Source organism: Aspergillus terreus, genomic scaffold (genome assembly GCF_000149615.1).
Source record: "Aspergillus terreus NIH2624 scaffold_10 genomic scaffold, whole genome shotgun sequence".
Taxonomy (NCBI): Eukaryota; Fungi; Ascomycota; class Eurotiomycetes; order Eurotiales; family Aspergillaceae; genus Aspergillus; species Aspergillus terreus.
This window is the reverse complement of record NT_165933.1, coordinates 1269721-1290661: the sequence shown is the minus strand read 5'-3', so window position 1 is coordinate 1290661 and position 20941 is coordinate 1269721. Positions and strand designations below refer to the sequence as shown.

General features: G+C 49.2%; 9 protein-coding genes across 9 annotated transcripts; 3 read left to right on the top strand and 6 right to left on the bottom strand.

The window, feature by feature from the left end:
- Positions 1–272: 272 nt before the first annotated feature.
- ATEG_07300 (uncharacterized protein) lies at positions 273–2090 on the bottom strand (the record flags this gene model as incomplete). Its single annotated transcript, XM_001209986.1, has 4 exons — positions 273–925; positions 988–1568; positions 1724–1796; positions 1958–2090. The coding sequence occupies 4 exons, from the start codon at positions 2088–2090 to the stop codon at positions 273–275; spliced, it is 1440 nt and encodes a 479-aa protein (XP_001209986.1).
- A 907-nt stretch (positions 2091–2997) lies between these two features.
- Positions 2998–5076, bottom strand: ATEG_07299 (uncharacterized protein; the record flags this gene model as incomplete). The annotated part of the gene is made up of 7 exons (XM_001209985.1): positions 2998–3074; positions 3259–3360; positions 3409–4207; positions 4263–4427; positions 4489–4659; positions 4711–4890; positions 4954–5076. 7 exons carry the CDS (start codon positions 5074–5076, stop codon positions 2998–3000), a joined length of 1617 nt encoding a protein of 538 aa, XP_001209985.1.
- A 783-nt stretch (positions 5077–5859) lies between these two features.
- ATEG_07298 (uncharacterized protein) lies at positions 5860–6414 on the top strand (the record flags this gene model as incomplete). The annotated part of the gene is made up of 3 exons (XM_001209984.1): positions 5860–6037; positions 6090–6237; positions 6288–6414. 3 exons carry the CDS (start codon positions 5860–5862, stop codon positions 6412–6414), a joined length of 453 nt encoding a protein of 150 aa, XP_001209984.1.
- A 643-nt stretch (positions 6415–7057) lies between these two features.
- Positions 7058–7508, bottom strand: ATEG_07297 (uncharacterized protein; the record flags this gene model as incomplete). The annotated part of the gene is made up of 2 exons (XM_001209983.1): positions 7058–7250; positions 7303–7508. The coding sequence occupies 2 exons, from the start codon at positions 7506–7508 to the stop codon at positions 7058–7060; spliced, it is 399 nt and encodes a 132-aa protein (XP_001209983.1).
- Positions 7509–8109: 601 nt separating this feature from the next.
- On the top strand, positions 8110–9584 carry ATEG_07296 (URC4/urg3 family protein; the record flags this gene model as incomplete). Its single annotated transcript, XM_001209982.1, has 4 exons — positions 8110–8265; positions 8344–8671; positions 8722–8895; positions 8962–9584. 4 exons carry the CDS (start codon positions 8110–8112, stop codon positions 9582–9584), a joined length of 1281 nt encoding a protein of 426 aa, XP_001209982.1.
- A 586-nt stretch (positions 9585–10170) lies between these two features.
- Positions 10171–11679, top strand: ATEG_07295 (uncharacterized protein; the record flags this gene model as incomplete). Its single annotated transcript, XM_001209981.1, has 4 exons — positions 10171–10227; positions 10280–11236; positions 11287–11431; positions 11501–11679. The coding sequence occupies 4 exons, from the start codon at positions 10171–10173 to the stop codon at positions 11677–11679; spliced, it is 1338 nt and encodes a 445-aa protein (XP_001209981.1).
- A 1882-nt stretch (positions 11680–13561) lies between these two features.
- ATEG_07294 (uncharacterized protein) lies at positions 13562–15647 on the bottom strand (the record flags this gene model as incomplete). Its single annotated transcript, XM_001209980.1, has 2 exons — positions 13562–14693; positions 14755–15647. The coding sequence occupies 2 exons, from the start codon at positions 15645–15647 to the stop codon at positions 13562–13564; spliced, it is 2025 nt and encodes a 674-aa protein (XP_001209980.1).
- A 1402-nt stretch (positions 15648–17049) lies between these two features.
- Positions 17050–18859, bottom strand: ATEG_07293 (LysM peptidoglycan-binding domain-containing protein; the record flags this gene model as incomplete). The annotated part of the gene is made up of 4 exons (XM_001209979.1): positions 17050–17238; positions 17301–17636; positions 17691–17925; positions 17988–18859. The coding sequence occupies 4 exons, from the start codon at positions 18857–18859 to the stop codon at positions 17050–17052; spliced, it is 1632 nt and encodes a 543-aa protein (XP_001209979.1).
- Positions 18860–19839: 980 nt separating this feature from the next.
- Positions 19840–20838, bottom strand: ATEG_07292 (uncharacterized protein; the record flags this gene model as incomplete). The annotated part of the gene is made up of 1 exon (XM_001209978.1): positions 19840–20838. One exon carries the CDS (start codon positions 20836–20838, stop codon positions 19840–19842), a length of 999 nt encoding a protein of 332 aa, XP_001209978.1.
- Between the last annotated feature and the right edge of the window lie 103 nt (positions 20839–20941).

The window sequence follows — 20941 nt, the reverse complement described above, 5'->3', positions numbered from 1 at the left end:
GGATATACATCCATGGCGGTGGATGGGCGATGGGCAGCGTATCTTATCATCTCGCACCACAGTACGAATGTCCCTTGCGCTGGGCGACAACCACAGGGCGCTTCATCCTTTCTGCGTGGTTGACTCTGATTCCTGGCATATTCCTTGGGCAGTGCATGGCTACGGGCGAGTGTATGGGGCAAGCGGAGTCCATTTTAAGTGCATTAAATACAATATTTTCGAATCATGATAGTGAAGAGAACATATCGTCAAAAGAAAATCGTGCCGATCGTTCACGCAGTTCCCAGAACCTTTTTGAACGTTGCCTCAGTATGCTCCCATACCTTCCGGGCAAAATCCTTCTGTCGGTATTCATTCATGACCTTCTCATTTGTCGCGTTTGCGCCATCATAGTTCAATATGTAGGAGCCACCACCTACTTTGCCGTTCGAAGCCATACTCGTCTGGACGCCATCCGGTAGGGGCACGCCAATCTTGGATGGATCTGAAGGCGTAGCAGGTGGATATGCGGCCGACGTCGAGATGAAGAGGTTGCGCTCGCCACTCTCCTGCTCTGAGATCGAGAACGGCCGGGACAGGAAACCGAGAATCGATCCTGCGAACGATCCGACGGTGCTATTCATCAGTGGCGTGCGAACGATGCCGGGGAAGACGTGCGCGAAGCTAATAGTCGGATATTGCGAGGCAAGGTGTTCGATCGCCAGGGAGTTCATCGTTGCAGCATAAGTTACTGACTTGAAGAAGGACCATGACTTTTGGAGATCGAGATTATCCTCACTGATCTGCCCTTCCTGTCCAGCTCCAAGCACAGTGACCACTCTTCCTGGAGTTTTGGATGCGCTGAGTAACGGGAGGAGATTATGGACGAATCGCATGCGTGAGTAGTAACGCAGGGCATGATTATTCTCGAGGCCTTCCGTAGTGTCTATAAGGGTCCGACTGTCAGTACGTAGCCACGCAGATGATCGCACGGAGCTGATACACTACCTTTCTTCGAGGTCGCAAGGTGTCCAGTCGTCATGAACAGCAGATCAATGCTCTCCTCCTTGTTCTTAATTACGGCGCACACGTCGTCCACATTTCGGAGCAAGGACAGGTCGGACTGGATGAAGTTGAAGGAGCCGTTCGGGTTGGCTGCTTTGAGCTCTTCCACGATGCGCGATCCTGCGGCCGGATTGCGGCCCACCAGATGGATGGTCGGCTGTTTGACGGAGTTGGCTAACTGCTTCGCGGTGTATTCGCCGATTCCGCTCGTGCCTCCGACGAATACAGCGACAAAGTGAGGGTTGCGCGAGTTAAGGGCGGAGTTGGAGCTCCGCACTTGAGTGAGGCCGACCATACTCGGTTTCGCGGGGGAGAAAGTGTGTATAAGCAATCCGGGATGATGAAGATATTTGTGATTTACAACGGCACTCCCAGGACGTTGACGTAGGATCAGGAGGTTAAATACTGTGCGACCGGGAGTCCGTAAGCTGACAAAAGGACGAAAACATCCGATCGATCTGTCCCCGCGGAATGCGCGGATGATGTCATCCATCTCGACATGGTCGATCTCTACGAAGTACACTCTGCACCGTACACTTTATGTCCATTGCGATGATCTCAGCATTCGATATGTATGCAAACTAAATACAAAACTTTTAGGCTGAAAAGAAAATATCAAAAATACCACCCTCTCGGCACCATTTTTCTTGAAAACACATCTCGGAGAGGAGTAAATAACCCCAGATTAACAAGACAAAGAATCAGATGAGTCACGATAAGGTCGCAGTGGGCTGATGCGCCCTGTGAGCATCCTATAACAGTGTAAGTCTCTTCCTGGCAGTGTCTACAGATAACCACATACGTGTTGATGGTACAGGAACTTAGCTTTCTTTGTCCAAGTGCTTTCGAAGATCATCGCACAGCACTCTTGCGTTTCGGTAACCCGCAATCCAGCATTTCCGTATAACCTCACCGAGCCAAACATTGATAAGACCATGACTCCCAAATTCCCACTCGAGTGGATTCACTATATCATAAATGATACTGCCGAACTGTGCCATGTCTGTATAAATGGAGCGGCCCTCATCGCCGGTAGTCTTTTCCATGTTGGTACCAGGGTTAAGTAATATCGCGTCTGAGAAGCCACAAAAATGGATGGCTAAGTTAGAATCCACGAGAAGGTTTTGTGTCGTTATGTTGGTGTGAATGATGCACTTGTCATGAATCGTTGCCAAGGCAGACGCTATCTGGAGAAACCACCGGCGTTGAATGACTCTCGGGGGTCTATGGGACACCAAATAGTCGAATAGGCTCCCCTTGCTCATATAACCAAGGGTTATGCTGGTGTCCCATGAGCTTCCATGATATGATACCATCCCTTCACATCCCGTCAGGCGTTTATAAGCCTCTATCTCCGTGTGAATACTGGGATCACAGCGTTTCGAGGCCTCCTCTGTGCTTCGTACTCTGATCTTGATAGCATAGTTGCCACGGCGCACAACTAGCCCATTGGAACCCTTGCTGAGAATTTGGTCACCCTGTTTCAGCTGATCGGTGGGAATCGCGCTGCGAAGGGTTGCATAAGTAGCGCCATCGACGAGGTAACTAAGACAATCCATATCTTGAGGAAGCTGAAAATTTTAGTGGAGAAATGACTTGTTGGTGGTGATTATATCTGAGGATGCAGTGATCTGGACCAGTAGATCCGGACTGGGAGTACTGGATATGGCGAACGACACAGAACGTGGGATACGAAGAAACTGATGCCAACTTCGAATCAAGAGAAGCTAATTGACCCCAGGAGGAATTGGTGGTATGAAGGTGATGCAGAAGTGAAAGGGCGGTGGAGGCCAATGACTCGTAAAGGAATCACTTCTCGATGGGTTGGTTGACAGTGTATTGTGGGATGGACAGTCTGATGAGTTGGAAGAGATGGCTCTGTGTCCGGAATTTGAGGATTGTAGGCGCGTCAAGAACTTGCTCACTTCGCTTAGTGGCCGCCGCTGACCAACCTCATTGATCCCAACGAGACGAGACGGTTTTTGTGGTTGTGAAGAAGGGCCAGTAGGTTTTCCCAGGAGCGTGGCGGTCTGTTTATGAAGAAGATATTAGTTCCCTGAAGCCAGCGTGTAAGACGTTGGGAGTGTTGGATAGCTACCTCCTAGAAAGGAATCTTTGTTGCTTGTGCGAACTGCTGTGCCGTATGGAGCTGTTTTGGTCAGGTTAGGTGGCCTGCCTCACTAAGATAGTTAGACAAGACGAAAGGAAACTTACCTATTAATGGAATGTTGACGCCGATTTGACCAACGTTGACACGGCGCTGGAAAGTGTTGGCATGTTTTCCACTCGTGGTAAAGATTGAACACGCATTGCCATCTGACATCCTGTGAGTATGGACGCTTGGAATTGGAAGAGCGCACATACATTTGTTTTGGTTGATCAGGTCTATAGCTTCATCTAATGTTTCCACTTCCATGCAGATCAGAACCGGTCCGAAGATCTCGGTTTGATAGCATTCCATGTACGTTTCCACACCAGTAAGGATGGTAGGTCCAACAAAATTCCCATCAGGATAGTCAGGCACTTTGACATCCCGCCCGTCAAGAAGCACCGTGGCCCTTTCTTCTATGGCTCGCTGGATGGCACCGCAGACTTTGTTCTTCGCTGATGCATCTATCAAGGGCCCGACCTTCGACTCCTGATCACCTCCACAACCGACAACCATGGACTGCGCAAGTTCAACCAGCTTAGGTATCCATTCGCGTGTGCTACCCACGAAGACAGCAACACTGAGTGCCATGCATCGCTGGCCAGCGGCACCGAATGCGCTTCCCGCAATTGCAAACAGGGTGGACATCATGTTCGAATCTTCCAGGATGACGCCGTGGTTCTTGCCCCCGCATTCCGCTTGGATACGCTTTCCTGCCCTACGGGCAACATCGTGAACTTCTTTCGCAGCAGCCTCGGACCCGACGAAGCTGACTGCTTGGACATCGGGTTGTGTTATGAGCGAGTGCACCACGGAAGGGCCGCCATGTAGGATGTTAAAAACCCCTGGTGGAAATCCCGTCTTGATAAAGGCCTTTGCTAACAGAGAGGAGGTCGTTGGGGTCTTTTCTGATGGCTTCAGGACTACTGTGTTTCCAGTGATGAGAGCGTATGGTATCGACCATAACGGGATCATGAATGGAAAAGAAAATGGAGAGATTGTGACACAAACACCCTGCGAAGAATAGTGTTAAAGAAATCATTCTCAGTGAAGTAGTGGGTGTGCACACCAGTGGCTCATATAAGGTCTGCAATAAGGTCGCGTCCCCTCCCAGATACATTCCTGCCATCTCGGGTCCAATGGAACAGGCGGCATGGATGCAATCCAGGCCACGAAAAACCTCCGCGTCTGCATCCGCTAAGGTCTTTCCGACTTCTCGTGAAAGACACGTAACCTAAGGACCAAACGGTCAGTTGGGAGGACGGACGGTGGAGAATGGATGGAGTGGTTCTGACAATCGCTGGGGACATCTCTCGCAAGATATCAATCAGTCGGAGCAGGTATTCTCTCCGCTTCTGGAAGCCCAGCGACGCCCATTCGGGATGGGCATCCTGCGCCGCTGCGACGGCGCTCTGTATCTCAGAAAGGGTACTACTCGGTACACGACAAAGGAGACCTTGCGAGACCTTTCTTCGGAGTCAGTGGGACATTCTTCCAGGAGCCACAGATATAAGTACCGGATCCAGCACACTAGTCCAGTCCTTCGCCTTTGACATCACATGGGTGTTGTTTATGAACAGATGGGTGACCGTGGGACGGGCATCAGGTTCTCCTGAATCTTCGTCGGTGACCGTCTCGACACTTTCCTCCCTCTCTCGGGATATGCTTGCGCGAACTGATCGTCCGTTCTGGATATCCTAGAACAAGTTAGCCATTAACTGCATCTTGATTTTATGCAGATTATTCCGTCGAATTCGTACCTCGGACCAACGGCGCGTGCGTTCATCTGACACCAGTGCCTCACTGCCCTTGGGCGATAAGCTCGAGTAGGGCGTGAATCTGGCTCGGCGCGATGGCACGGGTGCCCTACCTACGGGCGGCATGTCAACAGGTCGGATATCAAGATCAGTGATAGAACCCTGAGACGTGGTATCTGATAAAAAGGAGACCTCCGGGCTTTATCAGAGCCCCGTGGGCGTTCAAGCAGCGGCTGATAAGCAATCGCTCTACGTAAAGACACCCTGATAAGGCGAGCGATTCTATACTGTCATTGGCCAGAAACAATAGGTACCGTGCGGGGTAGCAGTTATGTCATCAGTGATGCGGAGTTGTTTTCTGTCTGTTTATTTTCGGATCGTTATTGTCGTTCCCTCCTGGAGAACTATTTCTCGGGTCATTGAACTATATGGAGCAAAGCCTATCAAATTATCGCTGATGATAAACTAGGTATACTTCGTAAAGGGCATGTTTTGTCTTTCAGGAGTTTCTATTGGGGAGTTATCGTAATAAAATAACGTAGCGTCAAAGTTCACAAATGACGTCCACGAGGCCTTAACCTTGAACCATGTGTTTCTTGATAGTCTCCGATCAGATAAGATTTTGAGCTCCTACTGTATGATAGCTGTTATTGGCCACTATCACGGTCCCTGGTGATCTCCGAGGTAGAGCTCACCTTACAGATAAGCCAAAACCTACCAGCCCTATCTTATCGGCTCAAACAGAGACAAACGTCAATATGCCAGGCATAGAAACGCATCTAGGGCCCAGAATAAGGAGCGTTGAAAAGGATTCAGCAATTCCATTCAAGCACAGAGCCTTCCTTGCCACTATCACCAATTCCATTTCCCCATTCCACAAGAAAGCTATCCCACTTCCCACTAAATAACATGGCAAATTTTAATGGAGACGATGTACACGCACCTCCCAATGCACCGGACACCATCACTATCTTGGACCAGGACGCACCACTACTTCACCTCATGACCATAATTCGCAACGTTAACACAGACCATCGGGATTTTTGCTCCGCGGTCGAAAAGGTGGCACGCCGACTTGTATCGACAGGTAAATATACGCCTACGTTCTGTAAACGATAATATCTGATGATCCTGAATAGCCCTGAACCACGTTCCAATTGAGCCATATACTATCACAACTCCAATCAATACGACATACCAAGGTGTTCGTTTTACAAAAGGCGTTTGTGGTGTAAGCATCCTGCGGGCAGGAACAAGTATGGAGCAGGTCCTCCGAGAGACGTGGATGTGAGTGATAAAATTATCGATGAGTTGGGCTATGCTAACGGAATGGGTAGGGGACCGCTGAGTTTCGGAAAACTATTGATCCAACGAGATGAGACTACATGTCGTGCAGAGATCTATTATTCCAAGCTACCCCCTCAGATCACAAAAGATGGTAAGGGGAATTCCTTGTCCTCGTGATGACATCACCTAATAAAGATCGCAGTCGTCTTGCTTCTCGAGCCCATGCTAGCAACTGGTGGCTCTGTCATAAAGGCCTTGGAGACACTCAGAGCTCATGGAGTTGCAGAAGAGTCCATTGTACTTGTGAATATAATCTCGTCTCAACCAGGGCTAGACGTGGTATCACAGAAATACCCATCTTTGAAAATTGTATCAGCTGCGGTTGACCGAGAGTTGAATACGAAGAAGTAGGTTTCACTCTTGCCAAATGGAAATCTTAGGCTGACTTTGCAACTCTAGATATATCAGCCCGGGATTGGGTGATTTCGGAGACCGGTACTATGGAACTTGTGGTTAGATTAGCCTATTTTGACACTGTATTACGGAGTGCACGATTCTGTTTATTGGATATTCTTGCACTTAGCATTCGAAAGCATGTAGAGCACGTTGGACTTTTTGTAGTTGAGATCTTATAGTTCCAAGGTACTTTGGCATGAAGCATAACATCACAAAACTGTCCATCTTAGCAAACGTTCCTGATCGATTGTCACACATGGAATAGTAGACTAAGACATAATCCCTGAAGTGTTACGATATGGGCGCACAGTCAAGCATAGAGAAATAGTATCCATATCTATTAGACGTGTAATTCGTACAACAATCAAAGTGCTGTTCCAAACAATCTATCGCCGATATCTCCCACACCAGGCTTTATATATCCCTTCCCGTCAACTTCGCTATCAACATGTCCTACCACGAACTCCGTTCCTTCAGGCCAAACACTGGCAGCATGAGAAAGGCCACTAGGGGCGGAAAGCATAGACAAGAATGTGACCTTCTCAACTCCCCAATCCCTAGGTCTGTCGTTAGTACCCGTTATGTCTAATGGGATACACTTTCACATACTTGAGAATGCTCACAACGGCCCCCGCCGTTCCTCCCGTGGCGATTAATGGATCAAGAACGTAGGCTTGTTTGATATACGATGGTTTGAGGGGAAGCTTATTGTAATATTCGACAGGCTGCAACGACGCTTGGTCTCTGAAGATGCCCATATGGTAAACCGCAGTCGATACTGTTTCCGGCACATTCTCCATGAAGCCGTCGAACATGGCCAGTCCAGAACGCAGAACAACAATGACTGCTAACGTCTCGTCTTCTCCTGCGGTGACTTCAACATTTTTGCAGATCACGGTGGCCAAGTCGTGGACTACGGAGCGAACTTCAAATGGTTTCAACGCGCGGTCTCGTAGCTTGTCGAGGAGCGATGCGATGCGGGCGTCGTTTAACTGGCGGACATTCGTCGGGACAGAAACCGTCATATTGAAGTAATGTAAAATGGAAGTATGACACGACACGCATGGATGAGGGAGTCTTTGAATGAGAAACAGTCTGGACACCGTCAAGGTCCTACAGGAAACCCCTCTATAAAGAAGGCCGACGGCCACCCTCTACGGCAAACTTCTGCTATCCAGTATCAGACTAGCGAAGTTGTGCATTGATAGCCACCAATCGGCATGATACAGCCGGGAGATGCCTAATCTTAGATAAGATAGTCATATCGGAGCAGCCCGATAAGAGAGCTTCCCCGCATTGAGGTGGTACTCAGTAGAGACAACGCATCCCCATCTGCTTCAGTCCTTTGTCTTTTCCGTCCTCATTGCTTACTTGTTCTACTACCAACGTAAGCTTGCACAGGATACGCTCACCATCATGGATAGCAAAGTCGAACAACTTTTGAGCCTTGAGGCCGTTCGTGCGAGGGCCCATACTGTATTCCGATTTGCACAGCAGGGAAAGTTGAACCATTTCGACTACCATCCCGAGAAATTGGATGAAGTTGCCGACTATGTTATGAACATCATCGAGGTATGTAGGAGTTGCGTCCCGTATCTTTCGATCGACCTTTGTTCGATCTTGTTCGTCTTTCTGACGGCCTGTTCTTAGCGCGACTTCGGCCCGGACCGCTATCATTTGATTCCTCCCCACGGTCGCTGGCAGCATTTTGAAGTCGGAGACGTTCCGCGTATCGCGAATCTCAGATCAGATTGGGAAAAGGCAGGACATGACGCCAAAGAACAAGCTCGGAGCTTGGTGGATCTCTTCTTCGTCTCAGTCCTCTTGGACGCGGGAGCTGGAGATACCTGGCGATATACCGAGCCAGGCACTGGTGCTGTCTACACAAGAAGCGAGGGAATCGCGGTTGCATCTCTTTACATGTATCTGGGTGGCATGTTTGCGAATGCTGATTCCTCACGCAAGGACATGGTGCATGGTACGTCGGACATTTTTCCATTTCCTGCATGGCTCTCTAATACAATATAGGAGAGGCGCTGCGAAAGATGAGTCTTGACACACTGTCAACTGGGTTTCAGGCCAGCGAAGGTAACCCTCTACTCGGCGTTTCTGCTCGAGGTGCAATTTTGCATAGACTTGGGGAATCATTGCTCAATCTTCCGGAGATTTTTGGACCCTCCGGCCGCCCTGGTCTGCTCGTCGGTAAGGGACACATCTGCCAGCTGATACTTCTTTAACCAAGCTAATTCGCCAAAGATTACCTCTTAGAAAAGAGCAAGGGACCTTTGGATTACTCGCTTCTTTGGACTACTCTCCAAAAGACACTTATCCCGATCTGGCCTTCGGATAGAACTCGCATTCGGGGACAGCCCATCGGTGATGCCTGGCCGCTGAAAGTGTTGAGCCAGAACTCAGAAGATGGATCTGATCCTGAGACAGCTTCCATTCAGCCTTTCCACAAGCTAACTCAGTGGTTAGCATACACGTTGATGGTACCATTTACCCGTCTCCTATCGATGTCATGGACCAAAAGCGAACTGGGAACGGGTCTTCCCGAGTACCGTAATGGGGGTCTATTTGTGGATATGGAGCTGTTGACGTTGAAGCCCGATGCCCAGAAGAAAGGACTAAAGGTTTCCAAAAGTGAGCTTCCGTGCTTTGGAGCGGGTGACGATGAGATTGTGGAATGGCGCGCGATGACGGTCGCGCTGCTCGATGAATTGCATAAACGGGTTGAAAGTAGTAGTGACCGGTTTGGTGGTGTTCGGCTGAGTTTACCGCAAATGTTGGAGGCTGGTTCATGGAAGGCGGGACGAGAGCTTGCTGCGGAGAAGAGACCAGCGACGAAGTCCAGTCCCATTCTCAATTCTGGTGACGGAACTCTTTTCTGAACGCGAGGTAGCTAGGTAGATGAATACACTGGAGCTGGAAGATCATTCCTAGCTATTTCCAAATGAATTATGCCAAATACCAGTCCTGAAGTCAATCAAGTGCGAGATATAAAATCAATGCATTTTCCGGCAAGACAAAAGGCATCAGCACCATCATCCAACTGCTTTTGTTTATTCCTGACCATTTTGGGAAATTGTCAGATTAGATTAGATCCGATAAGGCTTATCAAGATAATCTGCGATAACTGATGCTCCAATGGAAACCGCGGAGGTGTTATCACCACAAGCCTGATTGCTCTTCAACTGGTTATCACTTTATCAATGCTTTCTCCCATACGTGCGTTGTCCACCTACTAGTGTGTCTGAGATCATACAATCTTAGAATCATGAGCTGCGATCTAGCGCTCCCTATCAGTTGACCATCTCATCTACACTAGGCGGTCTGGATATATATATCAAGCAACAGGTCTACCTACTAAATCATCAGTGTGCACTTTACATACATACTTTCCACCAGATTTCATCATCTCACCCCCTAAGCAGTCAACGAAAGACTAACTATCGACACAACGGATCACAACTCCAAATGACGACTACACAAACTTCGGCATCTATAGCTGACCGCTACAGCAACCGCATAGTTGTAGGTACGATGTCCGTGCAAGTCAACATTCCTGCTAACATTCCACGATCAGCTCACAACCTATCCCTGTCAAAGCGTCGCGAATCCAATTCCACTGGAATGGGGTGCATCCACCCCTGAGGAACGAGGACCCGTCATTGTGTCTAGATCAAAGAACACGCTCAGCAAGCGCAACGCAATCGGCGCCCATGGTGGCAGCTATGCAATCTACACGGCACTCGCCATTGCCTCCGGGCAGCTAGATGCCGACTTCCGGCCTAACTTTTTGAACACCCAGCCGACTTTTGACTTTCCTGTCCAGCCAGCATGGAGCGACAAGAAGAAAATCGTATCGATGGACCCGTTTGGCCATGATATCGTGAAATACTACGGTCGCTACCTGGAGGACGGAATCGATGTGCGCCCTACGATAGCGGTGACGAGAGCAACCATGCGTGTCTCTGAAATCACCGAAGCAATTAAGATTGGACGTCTTCCGATCGATGAACATATCGTTCTGAACAAGTTGGGGGATGTCAGGGTTACCAAGGTGGCGGTCGAGCCAGTCTGGTATCTTCCTGGCGTCGCTGAGCGCTTCGGGGTAGATGAGACCCTTCTCCGCAGGGCGTTGTTCGAGCATACCGGTGGCAATTATCCAGAGCTGATTACCCGGCCGGATATGAAGGTTTTCCTTCCACCTATTGGCGGTCTCACGGTGTACATTTTTGGCCCTCCCGAGCGCGTGTCAGATCCCAACATCCGCCTTGCATTGCGAATCCACGACGAATGCAACGGTTCTGATGTCTTCCAATCAGATATCTGTACCTGCCGTCCATACTTGGCGTTCGGTATCGAGGAAGCCATTAAAGAGGCGCAGAATGGAGGCTCCGGGGTCGTGATCTACTTCCGTAAGGAAGGTCGTGCGCTTGGAGAAGTCGTGAAATACCTGGTGTATAACTCGCGGAAGAGAGGTGGCGATACAGCAGACAAATACTTCCAGAGGACGGAAAATATCGCCGGAACGAAGGATGTGAGTTCTGTCCTTACAGATTGTAGCTTCAGAGCTAACCTTCATCGCAGATGCGCTTCCAAGCCCTTATGCCTGATATTCTGCATTGGTTAGGTATTACCAAGGTGGACCGTATGCTATCGATGTCCAATATGAAGCACGATGCCATCGTCGAGCAAGGGATCCCGATCCATGAGCGAGTGCCAATTCCAGACGGTATGTTCCAAATCGTGCTTATGATCTATCTAGCACATGAAAGGACGTGTGTGCTGACGCTCGACATAGATATGATACCGGAGGATTCTCGCGTTGAGATTGACGCCAAAATCCACTCTGGTTACTTTACTACAGGAAAGCAGTTGACAGAAGAAGACTTGAAGCAGGTGAAGGGTCGTGGATGGGAGTCTTGGGAAGATGTTACGGTGTGTTCCATTACCCGGATCTTCATGCATCCAAATGGCTAATCTATTTGAACCACAGCATTGAGTAAGCTACTCGGACAAGATAGTTACAGAGGATTTGAACGCCTCTTCCACGTCGGATTTTCGAAATCCTGGAGCGCGTCCCAGGATAATCATGTTCTTAAGAAGGCCTATTGTTTGTTAATAGAATAAACCTGAAGAGATTTGAAAGTGACTTACAGCGCAATAGCTCGTCCACATCCAGGACCCAAGAGCTTCGAATCCTAGAAATACCTGGTCCATTGTCTGTCTGATTCCAGCTGGCTTTGTCGACAAGAGACTGCGAAGTGGAGTAAGACGACGATGGATCCTGCTGAACGCCAGCATCACGTAACATTCTGGGTTTCCAAGCGCCAGATCCATTTGATTGATCAAACGAGAATCCCATCTCTTCAAGATAGCCCTCCACGTCATGACAGTCCAGCCATGTTCCGTCGAGACCATGCACCTTGAGAAGTTCATGCCGCTCATCAGCGGGTTCTTTTGCCTCTCCCGACCATCCCTCCGGAAGGGTGCCCAGAATCTTTCTCGGAAGTCGCATATTTTCAGGATATATGGGGTTGCCGTCGGAGTCGAACCGCGGGAAATGTGTTCCGGCACCACCGATACAGTAGAATGGAGTCGCTGGAATTTCGAGATTCTCATGTGGACCAGCCCAGACAAGGCATTTCAAATAGGGTATCATCTGCTGTCTATATTTGATGCATGGAACGAGGCGAAACACACGGTATACCTCTTGCGGATTGGATCGTGGGTCAATGAATAGTTGATAGATATGGGTGAGGCAATATCGATGTAGTCTCCTTGAGAAACTGGATTCGTTGAAGCTCAGCGAGCCGTTATCAGGGCTACTCAGCGGTCTTGCGACCGACTTTGGTAGAGGACATTGACAGGTTGGTGGCGGTTGAGAGCGTGACCCTGTCCTCAGAATCGTCGCGTCGTCGATTTTCATTCTAATGTCTGAATCAGTCTGTTGTTGGTCAACGACGTAGCCAAAAGAAGCGTCCGCATCAGCGAGAGAGTCATTAGCTACAACATTTGCTTTGCGCGACCTCTCAGATTCCGTCTTTGTAGAATCTATTGAAGCTTGTACTTCACGAACAGTATGTTCCAACTGACCGAAAAGACAAGGATGGGTGATATGAAGGTCCGACTGTATCGCCATTTGGTGAAACGCTGAGAGGGAGCCGGATATTCTGTTCATGCTCTTTTGCAATAAAGATAAACGATTCTCCATGTTCCGATACAAGGCTTCCTTCTTGAGTCGGTATGCCCTCTGAGCCATTCGAACTTGAGTTCGCCGATCCTAAGTCGATAATTAGGTTCTGGTTCTTGTTGATAGCAGAGAAAGTCGACTGAGGACCTACGTTGGCGGATGAGACTCTAGGTCTTCCTCGCTTCCTTTTGCGCTCTGGTTTTGTTGTCGTCTTAGGGTCACTCTGTCCTTTACTATCTTGTTCTATCGGCTCTTGAGCGTCGTCGCTTCGTTGTATGCGAGGGGCGAACCCGTCAGGGTAGTAATTTCGGGCTGAGAGAGTCTCTGATAGTGTGCGATCCTCCATTGCGATTTAATGTGACAGCCGTGTGTTTCAAAATACAGAGCGAGAACTTGCTGACGAGAACAGTTGTCTAGAAAACAGCTCTATTGTATTTAAAGTCTCATAATTGTCAGCCCAGACTCACGGTCGAGATATGAAATATCCATATCGACGGAGTGGGGATCCTCGGCTGATCATATAATCGCAAAATCTTAAGCCTCGGATGTGGAGCGGAAGGATAACGTCAACCATACTAAATTATCACAAATTGATTCAATTACAGCCTAGGATGCGACAAGTGTCCATTTCAGCTGATCAGTCATGGCGTTGACAGAACCCAGAACCTACTAATCATTGCCCTGGCATCCATCAGTGATACCACCAGCTTTCTTCTGCACCTTGTTGTTGTTGAAGCACCGCCTGCGCGTGAAAACCGGGGTGTTGAACGTGGCCTTCCATTCCATGCCATCCTTGTCCGGCTTATCGAGCCATTGGAAGTGATAATCAGTCAATCCCAGCCCAATGCAACTTTTGATGCTTGCCTTCAGTTTCTCCCCTTTGTCCGCACCCCATCCAGCCCCTCGCATGGTATATCTCGAAAAGGCGACCTTGTACCACCCTTCGCATTTACCTCTGGGCTTATCAAGGGGCCAAGTCCGAGGGTGTGGAGAGACAGATTCCAACTGATAGGTGTAGCTACCTCGTGTGTATTTCCCTCCGTGCTTATAGCCATAGGCATTGGGGTACTGGGCCGGGTCGCAGGAGTAGATGATGTGCTTGAATGAATCAAGACATTGCTGCTTGTCAAACTTGGCGGCCCCATTGCTGAGCTGAATCGTGTACATGTGCGCTTCGTGGGTGCCCTCGTTGAACACGCGTTGGTCGATCCAGTTGGGGGATGCGTGTTCGACCACCTCCTCGCAGTACTTTTGGTAGGTGGCATCCACCACAGAAGGACTCATGTACCTCGCCCCCAAATCCCGGCTGTGCGAAAAGCACTGGAATGTGTCGCGCAACTTGCACACTGAATAACTACCGCCAATGGCCTCGGAGTGCCCCGCCAGGGCTGCGTGCATGACGAAGGATGCCAATGTCGTGTGGCCAAGCTCGTTCGGGTGGAAGAATTTACCCCAACGATCCGGCAGGCCAAAGCCAAAATCGTAGTCGTTGTCGGTGGGACAGCCAGGAGGAATGATGGGACCTCTGCGGGTCAGGCGAGCCAGGGCTTCGGCCATGGGATTTCCAGTGCGGTACAAGATGGAGTTGTATAACCTCTCCTTCCATCTCTTTGCCAACGATTGTACCTCAAGCTGTTCCTCAGGTGCTGGTTCAGGAGCCGGCTCAATTGTATCGTCTAGTAGATCGTCGTCGCGTTTTTTGAGGTCTTCCTTGTTTGGCCTGTTCGTGGCGGGCTTGAAGAATTGGATGTTGGGTTGCTTTGGGTCCGGGACCTTTCCTGTCGTTCCAGGCCAGCACATCCTGTCAGGTCAGAAGCGTTAGTTATCGGTTGCAGAATGACGATGGGCAAAATGGCACTTACTGTCCAGCAACCTTGTCGCTTTCAACCCAGGGGTTCCAGTCAGCAAAACGGATCTTGTATCTCACGCCGCTCTTCTGGCGATATTCATCAACAACAGACTCAATGGCCCGGTTTGTCTTGAGCACGAGTTCGTTGAACTTTCGGCGATTCTCCAAGGTCAACTTGTAACCAAGCCCGGATCTCGGGAACGTGAAGTCCTGCTTGAGCTCGCAGTCGTCATCCTTGTCTTCATCGTAGAAATACTGTGCGTACCCGGCGTACACGACCACGCCGTCATGCTTCATCTTGTCGTTGAGTTCGTTCAGGATTTCGCGGATGTTGGGCTTCAAGATGCTGTCGATGTTCGCCTCGGCTTTGCTGACGGCGTCTTCGCAACCCTTCTTTCCACCGTAGGGAAGCATGATGCACGACTTGATCACATCGGTCAAGCAGAGGTCGTTACCCCCAGCCGTCATGACGACAAGGTCCATGTCAGATTCCAGCTTCTTCGCTTGTTCCACGATGTCGGAAGTGCGCGCGCCACTGCATGCAAGGTACTGGAAATGTTTCACCGAATCGCCAAAGGCGCGGTCCAGGACGCCGACATACGACTTGTCGTAACGAGAGTACGCGACATCGTCGGCGTTCTTTGACCACAGATTTCCCGCACCGATCCCGGCAGTGAAGCTGTCGCCAATAGCAGCCCACCTTGCAACCCAATTAGCACTGTAGCCATCGTTTGCATTGCTGTTGATTGAGAAAAATGAGCCGTTCGGAGCCATGGAGGTATCGTTCATGTAAAGGCCAACATCGTCCGGGGTGTAGATCGCGTAGCCGGAGACGAGGTTCAAGAGGAAAAGAAGTACATGGATGAGGATCGAGGAGAGATTGGTCGAAGTCTGGAACTTCGCCATGTTTGTGGTGAGGCCAAGAGCCCCTTATCAGTGTGATATCTGGCTCTTGATGAAGCGAAATGGAAGCCAGCAAGATGGAAGAAGGGTAGGTAAGAGAGGAAGGAATTGTTGAAAGAAAAATCTTGTAAGGATGAGCTGGCTTTATATACGCTACATCATTGCCACCAGGAGAATTGTATTCACTAAGGCGGTAAGAGGTCATATATTGATGCACGGGGATTTCCACTTTTCTACCTATTGAAGGCTCCTTCACGGCATAATTCACGCATGATCATCTATAGAGCGGAGACTGCCTAAATCACCATTGATTGCAAGAGGCACAGCTACTGGACTTCTATAGCAATGCATGATAGTCAAAGGATCAAATAACTATCTCTCAGCTTGTTAGAAGATGTAGAAGTCCCAATACATAGGAGCAGATAGACCTTTTTTTTGTGCGGGCTCTCATAGGAGTTGTAAAGTCACGAGCCAATGATTTATGATTCACAGAACAGGCCATGTATGTGAATCTCGAATATTATTACACTCCCATTTTAGGTCTGAGTGTACAGATATATTGCACACTGTGAATGCATGGATCTTGCCGTTGTCGTGCAGCTCAATTCACTGCTAAGAATGGCTGATAGACATTTCCTATTTCCTATGCCTCTACACTGGCGATGATGGAAGCCTATAGTAAGCACAATCGTCTCAAAGCATCTGCATTGTGAAAACATGCAACTAGGCTATGGGAACATCAATGTTTATCTTGATACGGCTGATGAAAGCTTCGGCAAGATTTCGAACCCGCATAGGGGCACAAGCTCGACTGGTCTGACTACCTCGGACGACGGCAAGAGAGTGAGTGCAAGGGCGATAAATGTCTCAAGCGAGTGACGAGTTTAAAAATGGCCAATGGGCTGGGACGTCTTATAGCCTTGAATTGTTTCTGTGTACAATGTCAAGATGGGGTGTTTCAATACGATTCTACTCTGAAGATTGGGTTGATTTCTCGGTGATAGCGCGTGGGCAGGAAGACGTCTTGGGGGTTGGCTTCATGTTTGTAGGTTTGTTTACCATCGAGTACCGACGTGTGTCATTGAGTATCTCGGCCTGATCGCAATTATGATTAAGATTCAAATGTATCTGTGACTATCTTTGGTAGTGAACAAATTATCTCCTTCTGTCAACGATCCGGTCGCAACATTCAAGAAAGCAAAAATCAAATTGTTCCGTTCTGCGTCGAATCAACTGATCCATTCGCTGTCATGCGAAGCCATGCGAAGCCATGTGAAAGAAGCTAAGTACGACCTGTAGTAGGACCAGCGGACGAGATCAAGGAAGAATTAGTCGCAGAAGGCGATGTGCCGTTGGTGAAGTTGCGGGAGCCTGCGACACCGCGTGTTGGAGCCAGAAGGCCGTGTCACCCTGTCATGGTCGAATTTTGGAGGCCAATGTTCCTGTAGCCTGCCATTGGTGATAAAGTCGGGCTCACAGGACCGCTCGTCGGTGGCATTTGGGCGATAGAACTATTTGAAATAGGGATAGTTGCCACGGGTGCAGTACGTGTAGTTGGAGTACCCGGGACACCGACGCAATACCAGTAATCGTCCTGTGTATGAAAGCGTTAGTCATTTGGATGCGTCGGAGGGACTTCGTGGGTTATGAACTTACCTGCAAACCCACGCAATTTTCCGTGAGGTCGGAATTCCACTTCAGAAAGTCTTTGACCGAGAAGGTGCCAAACATTCTAACAATGTCGTCGCAGGTCTCGCCGTAGGTTCTCTTGTACCAGGACACGCACTTGGAAGTTATGCCAGTGGCAGTAGGAGACGGCACCTTGGTGACCGTTGGAGGCATGGGCAACCATCCGCCATCGTACGCTGCAGCACAGTAGTAGTAGCCCGGAATTAGACCTTTACAGTCGGGTCCCAGTGCCGGATTCCACTTATGCAAATCGTCCTCCTTGAGCAAGGGCACATCTTTGAGGATCTTCTCACATGTATCACCCTGTGAGGAAACAGTTAGCAATCACCCCCTAAACTCGGCAGCATCGAATCTTACCTTCACAGCCTTGTGGAAGTCTTGACAATTCGGTGCAATCCCAGACTGTGTAGGACGAGCGGTCTCCTCAGGAGGATCCAGACTGGTAGTGGTCAAAGAGGGAATTACCATCGGGGGAGGGGTTTGGGGTGGATAGCTGATCGAGAATGTTGTCGTAGGTTTGACTCCGACACACACCCACCAGCCGACCCAGGGGTAACGGCAATCTTCCTTCAGAGCAGGATTCCACTCGAGACTAGAGGATTCTGTTAGTATTTTTTCCTAGCGAATCTAACAGAGGGATTGGGGCGAACTCACAGATCTTCGAATGTCATCCATGAGTCGTACTGGGCGTGAATGGATTCGCAAGTCTCTCCAGCTCTTACACGATGCCATCTGTTACAGTTCTTTGCCTGTCCATCTTGTGTTCTGGTTGGAGGCCACGCAGTCTCAACCGGGGTGGTAGTTACATTCCAAGAGGTTATGGGATTGATGAACGTATAGGAAGAGTCCGTTGTGTCCGTAGTCGAGATGGGCGTGGTTGTTATGGTGGTGGTGATCGTCGTGGTCGGTCTGGGGCCAGAGGCTTTTGTGGTGCTTTCATCAGATGTGGTTGTTATGGTTGTTGAGATTGTTGTAGTCGGCCTAGGACCATTCGCTTTGGTGGTGGTGCTTTCCACAGGCCCAACGCCGACACAGTAGGATGTATCCGCCCAGAAATTGACCAGACAATCAGCCGAGACTGACGGATTCCAGCGCAGAAAGTCGTCCATGGAGATTCTGAATGCAGTGGTGACCGAAAAACAGGTGTCTCCCTTTTGAACAGTGTACCACTTGTTGCAGTTGGAAACAACGCCTGGGGTAGTAGGGCGAGATGGCGAAGCGTCCCAGGTAGTGGAGGCCCCATGAGAGAGGCTTACCACTCCTAGGAGGATGCTGAGGAGGATGCGGAAGGGTGTCATTTTGGGGACCGTAGTACTGAAACAAGGGAAGTAAAGAAACGGTGGAGGAAAGTGCGTGGGATGAGGAAATTGAGCTCCTTTTATGGCTTCTGAAAAGGAAATTTCCACGTTCACATAGGTGGCGAAATGAACCATAGTATCACAAATTTTGGGGCTATATGGAATGCTCCATTTGATGCTGACAGTGAATATGGGTGAACCGAATTCCATCATCATAATGTAGGCCATAATTAATGTCACTATCTTTGACTGAGTGAATAGGCCAAGGGCCTCGCCACATAATCTTTCTTTTTTCCATTCTGAGGAAGATTTGCGAATGAAGCATCTCAATATCTCTGTACCATTCATTACCTTGATGAACATATTCTGCATTTCCAGCCAGCACATTCTGCACAGGAGACATCCGCATGGGAGATGTGGCACATAGACGGTAGCTACAGGCCGCATATTCCAGCTTCCTGCCCCTAAGAAGATGTCTATCCCAGGAACTAGCCAGCATGACCAGGACATATAAGGACTCTCTGGTTGGAATAATTAAAGAGTATTTGCACACCCAATGCGCATATGAAAAGATGTGAGGGCAGCTTCAAACCGCTACAACTAGTCCTGTGCGTAGCCCATCAGGTACAGTAGTTGAATCGAAGGAGCAATAGAAAGACCGTGTCCTTCGTCGAGTCAGACTCATTGTAGCCCATAAAGGAACAAAAAGCTAAAAAATAGGCGAGGACTGACTTTCGAGTCTCTCAAAAATTTAATATATCCGTGTTTGAGATGTTATAGCACAGCAATCTGCCTCGGATACGCATGACGATCCGCATCTCTTGCCTGTCTTGATGCACGGGAAGGATTCACAAATGTCATTGAAGTGTTTTTAGGACCTTAATGAATACCACAGTACTTCTGAATTGTCGGTATACCTATGTAGCAGGCCTGTGCCCAGGCTCCTGACTCTCTGTTCTGCCTTAGCGCCTTCATATAGAGTCCATACCTACTAGGTACCTACTTAAATACCACCTGTTCAGTCCACCATTACGTGCAATATCAGACCTCGATAAAACCAATTTCAAAAACATTTGACTATTAGATTAAGTATCTGAGAGCGACATTTGCTAGCAGAACTAGTATTGAGAAGTATTGCAACCATGTTGCGTAACGAGAAACATTCTCCCTGAATATCATCCATACCCTCTACCATCCACCTGGGCAGGTCAACGACGACGACGACGGCACTCTTCCACCATCGAAGTGAAAAGACTGTGGTACGAACTTTGGGGGTCGTTGTACAGGGTAACTGGAGGTGACTCATAGCGTGCCTGGTACAAGGTCTTGATGCCGTAGACATCGTGTGGGCTAGGCACCTCTCCCGACTGGATGAATGCCGGGCCTGCCCTTCGGATATAGCTGTACAGACCAGTCTTGCCATCATTAATTGCGAACATATTGCTGGGATACAGCATGATCGACTTCCAATCTACGTCACCGTCCCTTGAATTGGCGTTGTTCGGCGACGTGTAAAATCCTTCTGGGAGGGGCAAAAAGTTGGTCGCTGTAAACTCAACCTGCGCTGCAGCCCAAAAGTTGGTGCAGATACCATCCAGCCCCCAGATCTGCATGAGGGAGAGACCCCGTGATTTTTCCTCGAATTGTGCCAAATGTTGACAGTAGAAGTGAAATGGGCCATCGGTGCCCCAGAAAGCAGGGTCCCCTTGTTCATGGAAAAGCCCCCAAACGTGTCCTATCTCGTGTGTGATAGCCCAAAGGGTTCCGTTGTATTGTTCGGGATTCTGCACACCTAGGACCATTGAGGGACCATCCGAACCGGTCGGTGTGGTACGTCCTGTGGAGCTGTGAAACACGGCGTCTCCGTAGAGTCGAATTTCGAGGGTAGTTTTCCGATTCGCGAGGCACTCAGTGCGGCTGACCTCCTCCATCACGAAGTCATACGGCAAACCAGCACCGTACCATAGACTCATGCCGTGGCGAATGAATTGAGACAGGACATTTCGGGCTCTTTCGTTCTCATAGCAATAGAGAACTCTCTTATCAGGCCATGGCTCCAAGATGTCGTTTGGCTTGATGCGGACATAATTCAACTTGAACTCTGATGGATGAGGCTCAAAGCTTGGGTGTCCAGCGTTGACAAGGGTAGAAACAAAGAGGAGGAATATGGCAAGCATGATAGCCACCAGAGGGTTGTGGCGAGCCATCCTTCCAGTGACCTGTTCATGATTTAGTATTATGTTTCATATAGATGCGTTCACAACATACCTTTTTCACAATTCGCAGCAGGGTTTGTGGCAGGTTGTGGGA